The sequence below is a fragment of the Chamaea fasciata genome, unplaced genomic scaffold, assembly GCF_029207755.1.
Source record: "Chamaea fasciata isolate MVZ Bird 193981 ecotype frontalis unplaced genomic scaffold, bChaFas1.0.hap1 SCAF_1, whole genome shotgun sequence".
In the NCBI taxonomy this organism is placed as follows: domain Eukaryota; kingdom Metazoa; phylum Chordata; class Aves; order Passeriformes; family Sylviidae; genus Chamaea; species Chamaea fasciata.
The window spans coordinates 35,450,728-35,463,844 of record NW_027094086.1 but is presented as its reverse complement, the minus strand read 5'-3'; the positions used below and the strand labels follow the sequence as shown (position 1 = coordinate 35,463,844).

At 37.3% G+C, this 13,117-nt stretch overlaps 1 protein-coding gene across 4 annotated transcripts in view; it reads right to left on the bottom strand.

Annotated features, from left to right (window-relative positions):
• Positions 1-308: 308 nt before the first annotated feature.
• Positions 309-13,117, bottom strand: part of PDE7A (phosphodiesterase 7A) — a 74,645-nt gene continuing 61,836 nt past the window's right edge. For all 4 annotated transcript variants that reach the window (XM_066180549.1, XM_066180557.1, XM_066180560.1 and 1 more), the window contains 8 exons: positions 12,507-12,602; positions 9,251-9,351; positions 6,939-7,070; positions 6,529-6,620; positions 5,760-5,904; positions 4,819-4,915; positions 3,744-3,824; positions 309-2,441 (listed from right to left, as the gene is read on the bottom strand). In XM_066180549.1, the coding sequence (XP_066036646.1) occupies positions 2,230-2,441; positions 3,744-3,824; positions 4,819-4,915; positions 5,760-5,904; positions 6,529-6,620; positions 6,939-7,070; positions 9,251-9,351; positions 12,507-12,602 (956 nt within the window). In that variant the 3' untranslated portion in view covers positions 309-2,229. The remainder of the gene's footprint in view (positions 2,442-3,743; positions 3,825-4,818; positions 4,916-5,759; positions 5,905-6,528; positions 6,621-6,938; positions 7,071-9,250; positions 9,352-12,506; positions 12,603-13,117) is intronic.

Genomic DNA, 13,117 nt, shown 5'->3' with positions numbered 1-13,117 from the left:
GGCTTGGCATATGTTTCATTCAAAAAGGCCCAAGAGGAATCAGTACTCTTCCGCACCGAACACTACTACAGTTAACTGTTGCTCTGTAGTAAGTTTCTCTCAGTGTCTCTGTAATAAGTTACGCACAACTGCTACCTCTGTGTTCTTCCAGCTTTAAACACCCTTTCAAAGGCAACCTATTAAAAATGTCTTTTTTCTCCTGACAATTACAACCAGAGCTCATTGTCCCATCTGATCTTTCTCTGTTGGAGTCAACATCAAGAACTTGCACTGACAGCAAAGCAAGGAGTTCACACAGGCTCAAAAGAATGGTTTCATTAGAAATTTATTTCTTTAAACATGGCCACTTTGAGATTAATGATACTACTTCAGGGAACATGAAAGAATAATAAACAGTTTTAGAAGGGAAACAATCTGGTAAGTCAGGATTTGCTTTTCAAACAATAAAAGGCCAAGCTCCAAGAGGCAATAAATTTTGGCATGTGAGGACTAGTATTTTCAAATCCAAAAGTTGGCTTAGTTTTACAGTGGAAGCTGACTGCAACCTTAGCTACCTTTCCACAACGCTGGACTCAGTCATAACTTAAATGTACAGGAGCATAATGTGAAAAGATTTTGTTTTATTAATTAAAAGTTAACAGCAACAGGCACATATTAAAATGAATATGGCAAAGCCTTTACAAATGGCTTTACGCTGAAGCTCTCTTCCAAAAATGGCTGTTGCAACAAACTGTAAACAGAATTAATAAACAGTCTTTTACAATAATAACGGGAAATACAAATGAACTAAAAGAAAGCACCAGTTTCTCAAACTAGATTACAGTTGTGCTTACTGTACTTAAAACAATGTAAAACAAATTACAAAAATGGAATGTTTTAAGTTTAAAATTAGTCCTTTAATTTTGTCCTAAAAAACATTTTCTCCTTTTCCCATCAAAAACCCATCAGTGGGTAATGTTTCAGTAGAGGGAGGAATACGTAAACAATGCACTTTTTTTTTATTATTTTTTTTTTCAAATCAAAAACAAATTTGGTCACTTAGCTTTGTGCATAGTTTAAGGCATCTGTAGCAATTTGTTACAGTTTCCTCCCCAGTGTGGCTGTTCATGAAATTGTCACATTCTAAAAGAATAAATTAAAAAAAAAAAAAAAAAAACAACAAAAAGAAAAAAATGTTGCCGTTCAAACCCTTCCCCGAGCCCTCCCGCCCTCCCCCATCCCAAACGTACTCACACACCCACACATACACACACGCTGCAGCGAAAGGGGCATTTGTACCCTTGTTCTGAAGGACACGCTTCCCATCCCACTTTATTTCAGATTGGCAAATACCCTGAGCTGATTATGGTGTTTAGACATTCCACCTTTTTCTTGCATGTGCAGTTCAAGTGTACAATAGTGAGAACAACATGCGATGTTCCCACTGCAGAATCGCAATGCAGTTCGGACGCTTCCCCCCCACCCCTGCCCTTCCCAGATTCAGAAGTGTTTTTTCGCCGTTAAAAAATTGCATTCCCATATAGCACTGGAGTAAAGCTTGGCTGTGCTCTATGATGAATGCTCAGTTCCCAGTGCACAAACAAAATTATGGCAAATGGGAGGCTTTTCTGGCATCCAAAGAAACAAGAGCTGCAGTCTCAGATTTGATCTTTTTCTTTTAAAAAAGCAAAAAACCCAAGTTAGTGGTTCCTTCACAGCCATGCGCAAAGGTTAAGTCTAGAACCGATAGTTTCAGAGTACATTTGTAAACATCAAGTCTTGCCAGAGGCAGCAGAGGATGGGCACTTCACATTTCCGTATTAAAACAGGGACTGAGTGGAAGGTATGCTTTGAACACATTTATGCAAGTCTTGCTAAATTCCAAGGGAGTGGAACAATCCATGTCAAGTCTTAGATTTGAAGACCGTATTCCAAATATCATGAGAAAACCCAAGCCATGGGGCACAAAGAAGCTTCCGTCCCGTTGCTCCAAGGCTCAGTCACTGCTGTGCTTTGCATATTCGAGGTTCCGAACGACAACCAACTGAGGCGGGTGCATATTGCTCTATGTTCAGATCTGGCGGCTTAAAAAAATTCTGGGTCAAATGGTCTGTGTCAAAGGAAAACTTGGAAATAAATAATGCTGGCATCGTTTTACCATTTTACCAAAACCTTGGGCTGGCATGTGTCTCCTTTAATCCAACCGTGCAGATACCGAGGGAAGAGGCAGTTTTGTCATGGAGATTGAGGTCAGGACAATCGAGGTTCCTGAGGTAAAATGTCTGAGTCCATTTCCTCAAAAGCGGGGTCAACATCGTCACCGCTGCCCAGCTGTTCCCTCTGCACTCCCTTCCAGCTCGCTTTGTTCAGTCCCAGGTGGCCAAGCATTGTCTGTGACAGCCTCGTGTTGGAAAACCGGGCCCATTCCCCAAACAGTGGTTCCACTAAGTAAGTCATAAAACCTTCAAAAACAAGCAAACAGAGGCAGATGAAATAAAAAAGTGAAACAGAGAAAAACTAAAATAGTCAAACCAAATATTTTAAATAGCATTTAGTAACAAAGAATAAATGTGTCAAATTACTGTTCTCCAATGTGCATTTAAATATTCATTTAGATATTTTGGGCAGCTTTACAAAAAAAAAATCTCAAAATGTAAAAGATTTTACTGATCAGTCAGAAGAACAGCAATACACTGCACTACAAACTAACCTCCTTTCTTTCACAGCAATGGCCAAATGAAGACAAATACTGGACAATATGGAGGGAGGGAGAAATCTAAACATCAGCAACTAAGTCACACAACTTAGAAAAGCTAAATTTCTAAAAGACTTGATAATTAATTACCCCACAGAGTGTTTGAATTACACTACACAGCAGAAAAAAGAATATAATGTTTTCACAATATTAGGGTAACTAAAATACAAATTTTAGAAATCTTTTAAACAAGGCCACAAAACACATTGATGTACTTGGTGTGTATGCACAAAAATTCATTTTTTTGAAATGTCTATTTCCATGAAATAAAAATTCAAGGGTAAGATAGCCGAAGTTGAGTCTTTTAATTAAAAAATATGATTTCCTACCATTCTAAATGCTAGCAAATTGAAGCTCATTGAACACATCAGCTTTTGTGTCAATCTAAAGCATTAATTCATACTGTGATTTTTATTCAAGTTATTCTTTTCTTTTACTATGTTTTTACTCTGTTGAGTTCAACTTCACCTCCATAATCAACTTTTATTAAAATTAACTATAAAAAGACATTTTACTATTTAATTCAGGTTAACAAAAAACTATTAATAAAATGGCTATCCACCGTTCTCCATCACATCTCTGCCCACCACTCTCCTTAAAGGCTGCATTTAAAGGGAATGCTGACATTCCAAAAAGCCAAACCCGGCATGCCCAGTTGTGGCACCTGAGACCACATGGCAAGGGGAAGGGACCCTCCTCTTCCCAAAATACCACTTCAGATGAGAGAAGTTCTAGGCAGCAGCATGGGAGAAGTCAGACAGCTGCCTCCCACACTGTACCTGCTCTGTGAGGAAACAGAGGGGCTCCAGGACTGTCTGAGCAGCACTGTTCATAAACAACTCAAGAGATGTTATATAGCAAATAAAAATAAAATTGCCCTTTATAATAAAATGCTGCCACACACACACACAGTATGTTCAGCCTCTAGGAAATATATCCAAAAGGTGTTTTTTTTTTTTCAAATTGCATGCTGAAAGAAATCTACTAAAATGAACTGAATTGCAGTTACCAATCTGGATGTTGGCAATAGTTTCTGTCTGTCGGTCACAAAGTGGACTCACACCCAAGTGATATTTTTTTTCGATGTCACCTAAAGAAACAAAAGCATAATGCAACCATTAAATCAAGTCCCAACCAAATCAAACACTAACAGAAGTGAGCTGTGAGTGTTGGTTAACAAGGATACTACCCTGCAGCTGGTAGAATGCATTTACTTCTCTTCCCATCTCCCCAGAAACCAAGTGGATCTGTCAGACTAACAGTACTTAAAATTACGGTATTTAAATACTTGGTACTTTTCATCAAATAGTAATTACAGAAACCCCATAGAACCACAGGTTTCCTGAAGGATTACCATCCTCTTTCTTGTAAAACCTCCTACACTGTCATAGAAATGACAAATTATTCCCCCTCAATATGGAAGCAATATGGAAGAGGATAGCTTAGCCTTCAGAAATTTCTCGATAAAGGCAATTTACGTTTCTGCTTCCCCATCACCTTTATCTAAGATTAAGTCTCACATGATTAGCACCAAATAAAGCAGTCTGTTCCCCATTTACCACATTCACATGCAAATTAGCAGGTCAAGTCCACCAAACTAGCTTTAATTTTATTATAAAACAATTTAATAATAATGGAGCAAATTCACTCCATTTGTCAATTAAAGGCTTTATTAACTGCTTACACAAGTAGTCTAAACTGCACAGTAACTAAAAATCTCCCCGGCTCTTACCTGCTTACCAACAGGCCTCACAGCTGAACTTTATATATTGAAGGCACATGATGAACATATTCCATAATTTGCTGAAACCACCAGGGCAATTTTAAAGTGGCCATAATTATTAATCTGAAGCCCCTTTTATGCTGAAGGATGTATTGCATCAGCCATTCTAGGTTCAGATTCTAAGCAGATTCTCTGCAGAGTTTTAGTAACTGACATTTTGCAGGAAACACAACCCATGAAAGTAAAAAAGTCCCATACTGTACATCTCTGGTAGTGCTAAATATAAACGGACTAGGGCTCATGGATGCTCTCTCCACACTAAATACATTATACACTAACAGATACTTCTACTCTTACTTGCCTTGATGGAAGAACTCCTCCGTTACTTTTTCACTCCACTGCTTGCTCAGCTCCCATGTCCGACAGGGGTTACAAATATCTGCACACTTCAAAGCCATCTAACAAGTTAACACACAGTGTTAGATCACCCTTCCTTCAACAGAAGTGCCTGTAATTATTTAATTCCTGACAGGAGATTATTTTGGGTTTTGTGAATAACAAACCTACCTACCATTTGTGCTCCAAAGTTATGTTCTGCAATATTTAAAAAACACTTAGGGAGATCTCATGATCATTCCTGAGTAATATGGAAATTCAGTCAACTCAAAGTATTTCAGGGCCACTATATTTAGTATACTCACTGGTACAGGAGCCAAAAATAACTTCAGAAAAAGAAGCATCAAAGCAGACAAGCACTATTTTCCATTTCTGGCTCTCAAGCTGTATTTTTAGCAATGGTTTGCACAAGACAGAACTTCTCATCTGTTTGTCCACTGTCTCTTATAGCGCAAAATATGAACCTAGTAAGAAAATGCCTACAAACCTAAGAAAATTCTCAAGGCTTTTGTTTTAAAAATTTGCTAAAGCTTACTAGCACAACTGCAAACTGATTCACAACAGTAGTGCTTTCCTTCCCCAAAATATATTCTGAAAAACCATTTCACTGTTCTGAGGCTGCAATGGAGCTGTTAGAAGAGCTAAACCTTGTCTTGGAACCACCTTGCTTCAGCAGCTCTAAGTTATCAGACCTATAACACACACCATCACCTGGGAGAAGTGCTGGCTGTGGGAACTGAAGTGGAGGGAACAACCATTTTGCAATGGAACAGAAAGACTAAAAGATAGTTCTCTGCTCCATTTTGAAAGGAGGGGAAGGCCTGGCAGAAGTAGTATTTAGTATTTTAAAGTAGGTTAGTTTTTATACTAAAATACTGTTTTCAAAAATACAGTGAGCAAGATCACCTGTAAGATGAAGTGACGATGGTTTGCGTTCTCTAAACATAGATCTCCTCTATCCAAATGGGATCGAAACATGGACAGGTACTCATTCTGTTGACTGATGTCTGTGGCAAGAATGAGATCACCTATCTGGCTCTCCATCAGCTGCCTGAAATAAGTGACACCAAATATTCAAAAGTGTATCAATTAAAAACAACAATCATCACTAGATCTACATGGGTTTTTATCATATTTATTATTATACAAGTACAAGCTTTAGAATAAGCATTTTCACTGAACTGTTTGTTTTCTTTTCCTGAAAAATTCTTGCAACATTCACAGAAATATCAGAATATTTCATTGGCAGCTTTCAGGAAGACTAAATCAGTTTTTAGCTTTTTTTCCTCCTCCTCCTTTTTTTTTTTTCCCCTTAAAAATGCACGAACTGATTGTCTCAAGATTATTTCTAGTCAAGAGTAGGTGAAGATGGTCTATTTTAAACTACAGTTGTGGTGGCAGAACGAGAAAAGACTGCCAAGTTTAGTCTGAACAGGTGCTTGACTACATGAATACACCCCTTCAATGTGCTTGCAATAAATGTTATTTTTCAAATAGCACGTTGCACCATGAACTGCTCTACTCTACCAGCACAGTATCCAGGAATTCTTAAAATAGATCTCTACATTTTGCACTCAAAACTACCATGCAATAACTTCTCTCGTTTTGCAGGGCTGTCTTAGCTGACAGATAGTTTATATCTCAAACTAATACATACTATGTGGTATAAACATACCTGTTTTCTAATGACATATGTGCAAATAAACCAGATTCTCTCAGCAACCCCACTGCCGATCTCCAGTGATGGTTCTCTAATACTGAGGTATTCTGTGAATTAAAAGGGAGTAACACATATCAGTCAATGCCTTCTTATTAAACTGAAGAGCTATATACAAAGAGCAGCACCAGGCAATTTGGCTGTGTTTTGGGGTTGGTGTTTTATTTTCTTCTCTTTTTTTTTCCCAAGCAGGTTAAAACTCACAAATCCCGAATACTTAGTTAATTTGTACAGTTTTTCATCCCAGTGACATAGAAACAAATGTCTGCATTCAATCCTACCACTAGCTAAACACATCACAATTTATCCTCCTTTTCTATACTCCTCTCCAAACCTGGTTTTAACAAAACAACTGATTTAATCCTTACCTTATATAAAGTCGCTAGATAATGATTTGTTTTAATTAGGAAAGGTTGGTTAACACCTGGGTGATCCAAATCATGTGTGGCAGCTGCTATTAAACTGAGCAGGACATCCCATGGAGTTAAAGATTTGGAAAGCTGCAAGGCAAACCCAACAAATATTAGTAATGCAATATGGCCTTAGAAAAAGTGCATGAGTGTTGCATTTTTGGTTTTCAGTAATTAAAAGCCAATAGAAACTTGGAGAAAGCCTTGAAGATGTAAAACTAACATTCCACTGACTTTTCACAGTATTTCCCCCCCCCCAAAACCTACAAAATTTCAACAACGGTTTAAGCATTATTCTTTCTGAAAGGCAAGGTTCATTCTTAAAAAATGCCAGCACACAAAATCCTTTGTGTCTAGTAAAGAAGCACTTTTCCTAAGCAGACCCCATAAAAGCAGCTAATTCTTAAAATTAGCTCTCCCTCTCATTTACCAAGTCCATTTGTATCTATTTGTGTTTATTCGTCTTTAAATTCATACTATATTTTTAAAAGCATGAAAACCTTACCTCCTAAGAGGAAGAAACTAATGCTCTGGAAGACTCAGAACTATTTCGGATGTATTTCTACTCTTGTGCAAAATTGTATTTCAAGGTCTACCAGGAACAGAATTAAAGGAGGAAAATCTGCCACAAATAAATATTTTCAATGTGCGTGCCAGTGAACTCAGCATGCATCTACATGGACTTGCTTTCACTGTTCATAGCTGTTCCTGCTTGTGGTTGAGAGGTTTGAAAGTTTAAACTCAGTAATAAAGTCTAGTTTGCACTAAAACAGAGCGGACAGTTCTGCCCATGTAAAGGTGAACTGCAGAAAACACCCTGCAAGGACAGAAGTTTATGTTCCCTGTTGCATTTGCCATCTATCACACCTCACATGTTTATAACGTACTTTCGTGCAACAGAGCTGTAGTTCAGTACACTGAACTACAGCTGTATATGTTACTAAAAATACAAAGTCTATACTTGTATCTGAAGCTTTACAAAACTTTCATCACGAGTATTAAATAAAAAATGCTCAGAGCTTCCAAACTGAATGCCATAAAAAAGCTCATCATGTATCAGCTCTGATCAGGCTCACTGCACCAATTGGTCTGAGAGCAGTACTGAGAAACTGAGTGGGAGGAGTGGGCAAAGAGCCTCTGAAAAAGGCTTTATGGAGCCAAAACTTACTTGTTTCTACCTCAGAAGCAGAATAAGGAGCTATGCTGTTCAAGGGAATACCAGATTGGTGATAATCTGCATCAAGGTAGACAACTTCTCATCTAGTTACCGAGCACTGCAGGTTTTGATTTAACATAGAAGGACAGGACTTGGCCCTGAAATTGTCCAAGACCTCACTTACAGCAGCCTGACAGCAGTCCAAGTAGTGAGGAACAAACACTCAATTGGTTTTGCTCCTTAAGGTCCATCACTCTAGCCTTTCTTAAAAAGAAAGCCAAAGAGAACTCCTGATGTATTGGTATGAACTGCCCCTCGCAGAAGCAAACTGTTCAGCAACAGCAAAGATGAGCAAAGCAAAAGTAATGGTAATTGATGGAAGAAAAAAACACCCCAGATGACAAGTACACAGGTTTATTGCTGCCAGCTTTGACTCAGGCCGCAATTCTATATAAATGTCTTGGGGCACACCACTATGTTAAACAGCTGCAACTTTAATTCCCCACTCTACTTCAAGAGGAGGTCACACAAAAGACAATGTCAGCTCAGAAGGGGGGAAAAAAGAAAAGCATACTAAGTGTGAATCCACAGCCTCAGCAACAGGGAGGGCAAGGGAGAGTTCAAAAGAGAGACTTTTGATAAAACCTGTATGTGCATATACACATACATGTATGCATGTACTTTTATATATAGATCTATGACCTTACTGCTCTCTACAACTGCCTGAAAAGAGGTTGTGGCCAGGTGGGGTTTGGCTGCTTCTCCCAGGTAACCAGTGACAGCATAGAGGACACAGTCTAAAGCTGTGCCAGGGGAGGTTTAGGTTGGATATTTGGAAGAATTTCTTCACTGAAAGGTGATTAGACATTGGTATGCGTTGTCCTGGGTGGTGGTGGAATCACCATCCCTGGAGGTGTTTAAGTGGATGTGGCACTCAGTGCCATGGTCTAGTAGACAAGATGGTGTTTGGTCACAGGTTGGACTCAATCTCAGAGGTCTTTTCCAAACTAAATGATGCTGTGATATGTGCACACAATCCATTCATATGGATTTGCACACAAACACACATATTTCTGTGTGCATGAGTAATGTAAAAGTGAGAATGCTGCCTTACCTTGGGCTCTTTTAAGTAACAGTGCATGGCCTGAGTCACATCAGCAGCATGAACTGCATTATGGTAAGGATTTTGACTGTGATAATCTTCTTGAACCATAACTGCCGGAAAATGACAAAAATCCAAATTTAAATAAAATTGCAATTTTTTCAAGGAAAAATTTACATGCCATTTTATATGCCCCTATTAGGCACAGAAATATCACAAGTGATATGCAATATCACAAGTTACATACACATAAAAGCATCAGAGTCAATAAATCATCAGCTGAACCACGATGCAGCTGTAAGATTTTTATGCAAAGAAACAGTGTTTGCTAAAGGAAATCAACTACATGTAAAGTCACCTCAGAGCAAAAATTAAACAACTTGAAATCAATATATAATCTGAGATACTCTGACTTTGACAACTTCCCAGGGAAGGCTGTCTTTGACAATCTGTCTGAATGGTGAGGCAACACTGAATACAAAATGAAAATTATGCTGTTCACCAAACCACATTAGGATGACTTCATATCATGACCTGAAAACAGATAGGATTTTAGAGGAATTAAGCGCTGCTTTCCTGTCATATGAAGTGCTCTGTTTTCCCATTCAGGAACGTGGTCATGGAAAAAAAACTCTCTATATATATTTTAGGTGTTTTCTCATACTTGTACTCGGGCAAACTTAAGCTCATATGCAATTTAGAAAAGAATCTTATTTAGCTGATAGTCTGACTAACTATACCTAGATTCAGTATACCCTATGTAACTTCTTTGCTTTCTTCCTCTTTCCTCCATCTTTCTGGCTGTCTTTGAACATTATAGGTAGACTTCTTTAAAGGGCATCATCATTAGCTCAAGTAAAGGGAATGAAAAAACTATAATGTTAAAAAGGATGGAGGGGAAGAAGATGGAAAGCACAGCAATCAAATTATAAATTCCTAAGTTTTGCCTGACATGACACATTAGTTCTTCCAAGCAAACCTCAAAAGAACATTTTCCTGTCTGACTACAGTCTGTCAGTCCCACCAAACAAATATGCCCACAAAGCTTCTTTTCTACTTAGTTTACAAGCCCAAAGGATCCATGTAATTGTGAGTATAATGTTACAGCTTTACTGACATCGTATTTATGAAGAGCTGTGTTCATGAAAAGTCAAAATACTGTCACCACCATGTAATCTCAACAGTACTCAATGAACAGCTGACAGCTCATATGAAAAATAATGAAAAACTATATGAATGTCTTTGGGCTTTATTAACCTGAAGTAGAACCCTCTCTCACCTACTCCTCACATCAAGTGTATGAATGCATATATCCTTGGCTTTCTTCTTAATTCTTTTGTGACTTCATAGGCTGATCCAGCTACCTGAACTCTACTTCTAACTTCTATCTTCCTAACTTATTTTATTAAAACAGACCCTAGGTCAACATTTTGATCACAGTTTGCTAGAACTAGAATAGCACAACATTGCATTTTCTCTCCCCTGGTTCAGGTCTGGAACAAGAACCTGTAAAGACACAGTAAGAAAATGCAGATCTCCAGGCAGAGGATGGAAATCACTGAAAGACTTTGCATGTGTGTGTGTGTGTGTGTGTGTGTGTGTGTGTGTGTATACACATCCACAAAAACAAACAAACAAACAAAACCAAAAACAAAAACACACAACCCCCTGCCAAAAACAAACAAACAAACAAACAAACACCCCAAAAAACCTTAAAATCCTACAGGGAACTAAAATCAGTTTCTCTACTTAAAAAGATTACAGTGTATTCTCATATAATGTAAATTTTGTGCAGCCCTGGACCATTTGAGCTGTCCTAGTCTTCTGGAATTTGATCTTCAAATTGCTATGGATTAGAGAATAAGAGGTAGCAAAAGAAAAGAATGAATTGCGTTCATGCTAAGAAGCTATATTTGGAAGAAAGGTTCTTTGATTTTACAACAGACTAAGAGCTTTTTACTGATATTAAATAGAAGGCATCAACAAAAAGGGAAAGGTGCTGAATTTCAAATTTAGAATACATTTTGCCTTCTTCAAAGTCTAATCTCATTTTAGTGGACTATGACTTTGAATAGTCATATGTAGTTAAAACTCTCATCTTTTGATAACCAGTTAACTAAGCCAGTCATTTCTAACTGGTTTTTCAAGTATTATAATTTGTATAATGTCAACTAACCAGATGAGAAAGACAGATCACATTCAGTTAGAACTTGAGCAGACTAAAATCTGATTTCTATAATCATTTTCCTCCATTCCAACATATCAGTCATTAAGGTCAGCTGATTAACATCCATGAAACTTGAGAAAATTTAGTCCACTTTAAAACAACATAAAATGCAAGACAGAACTGATTTTTTTAAAACGGAAAGCGAAGTAAATTATGAAAACAAAAACATTCTCTTATTTGAAAGGGGAGAAAAGAGTTCCAAATGTGATTTATCTCCTGTTAAGTGACAAGCTTTGTAACCACAGAATTGTTCTCTCTGAAACTGTGAAAAACTGCTGAAAGGGAGCAAAAACTTGTTTCTCCTGCTCAGTTAAAAAAAATCAACCCACTTCACAAAATTAAAGATACTGTCACAGAGGAACCAAAGGGAAGGAGGTCTCATACCAGTACCTGTCTATGTACTTTGATGCAGACAGCTCTGTCAAGTGAATGTACCAACTGGTTTGAATATTCTACATTGTATTTACAATTCTTTTCAAAGAAACATTCCAGTGACACAGGCCCAAACCTTCAATTAAAATTGTCCTGTACTCTGTCTAGGGAGAAACTATGTCCAGAGTACAATGTTTACTTGTAGGAGGATTTGAGCAAGCCAGAGATAACACCAAACTGGCACCAGAAAGGATTTTTGACATATTCCCTACACTTAGGGAACTATAACATTGGAAAAAGTAAAGATCAATACAGAACTGAAAATCAGAATGAAGAAAGGAGCTGTCCAGCCTTTCCCAATACAAATGTCACACAAAGGCACAATATTCCCAATTGTTTAATAGACACTAAATAAATCTGATAAATAAAATACAGCATTTGCTATGAAACTATTAGACTTGTTAATACTTGTTTGGATTTAACACAGGATATTCTATACTCATAAAAACTTTGAGAGATCATCTCAATTAATATAATTTAAATCACTGCACAATGTAGACTGCACCAGTACTCTTCAAACCTTATTGCTAAACTACAACCAGGACTTCAGTTAAAGTATAAAAATGCAGATAGACAACAATATTCATCAAAATAAAAAGCTGTATTTACCCAAAAATCTACGAAGTTTCATCGTATCTAATTGGAAGTGTTCAATTAGTCCATGTAGATTAAACAGATGAAAGGTTAAGCTGACTAGACTGTTTCCTAAAAATAAGATGAAAATATTGATTCATTGGAAGCCATGAAATCAGTGACTCTTCCATAAGAAAAGTATTATTTCAAATTGATCACAAAAATTACACAAGCAAACTTTTCTACACCAGGTCATGATAGTCTACCAATTTATAAATATTTACATCTTACTGCATGACAAGTTTCCATTAGCTGTCTCTAGTAATCAGTGGTTTTGCTTATTCTAACGCATTCACCAACAGTCCAATGGCAACTGATAGGAAGAAAATCCTAATGTTACTGAACATTAAAAAACCAACCCATTTCAGCATGCAAATCCATTATCATGATATTCAGATTTATAATTGTATTTATGCAACACATCACAAACACATACAGAATACAATCAGGCAAAGAGGAAAGCTAGACAAGACTACTGATTAGAACACATTGCAAATATGCTCTCTCTCATTTTCATCACGTATTTTGCAGGACTTCTCCTTTTTTCACCCAGAACTCTACAAAAAAGGCCCTAAGTATTGTTAAAG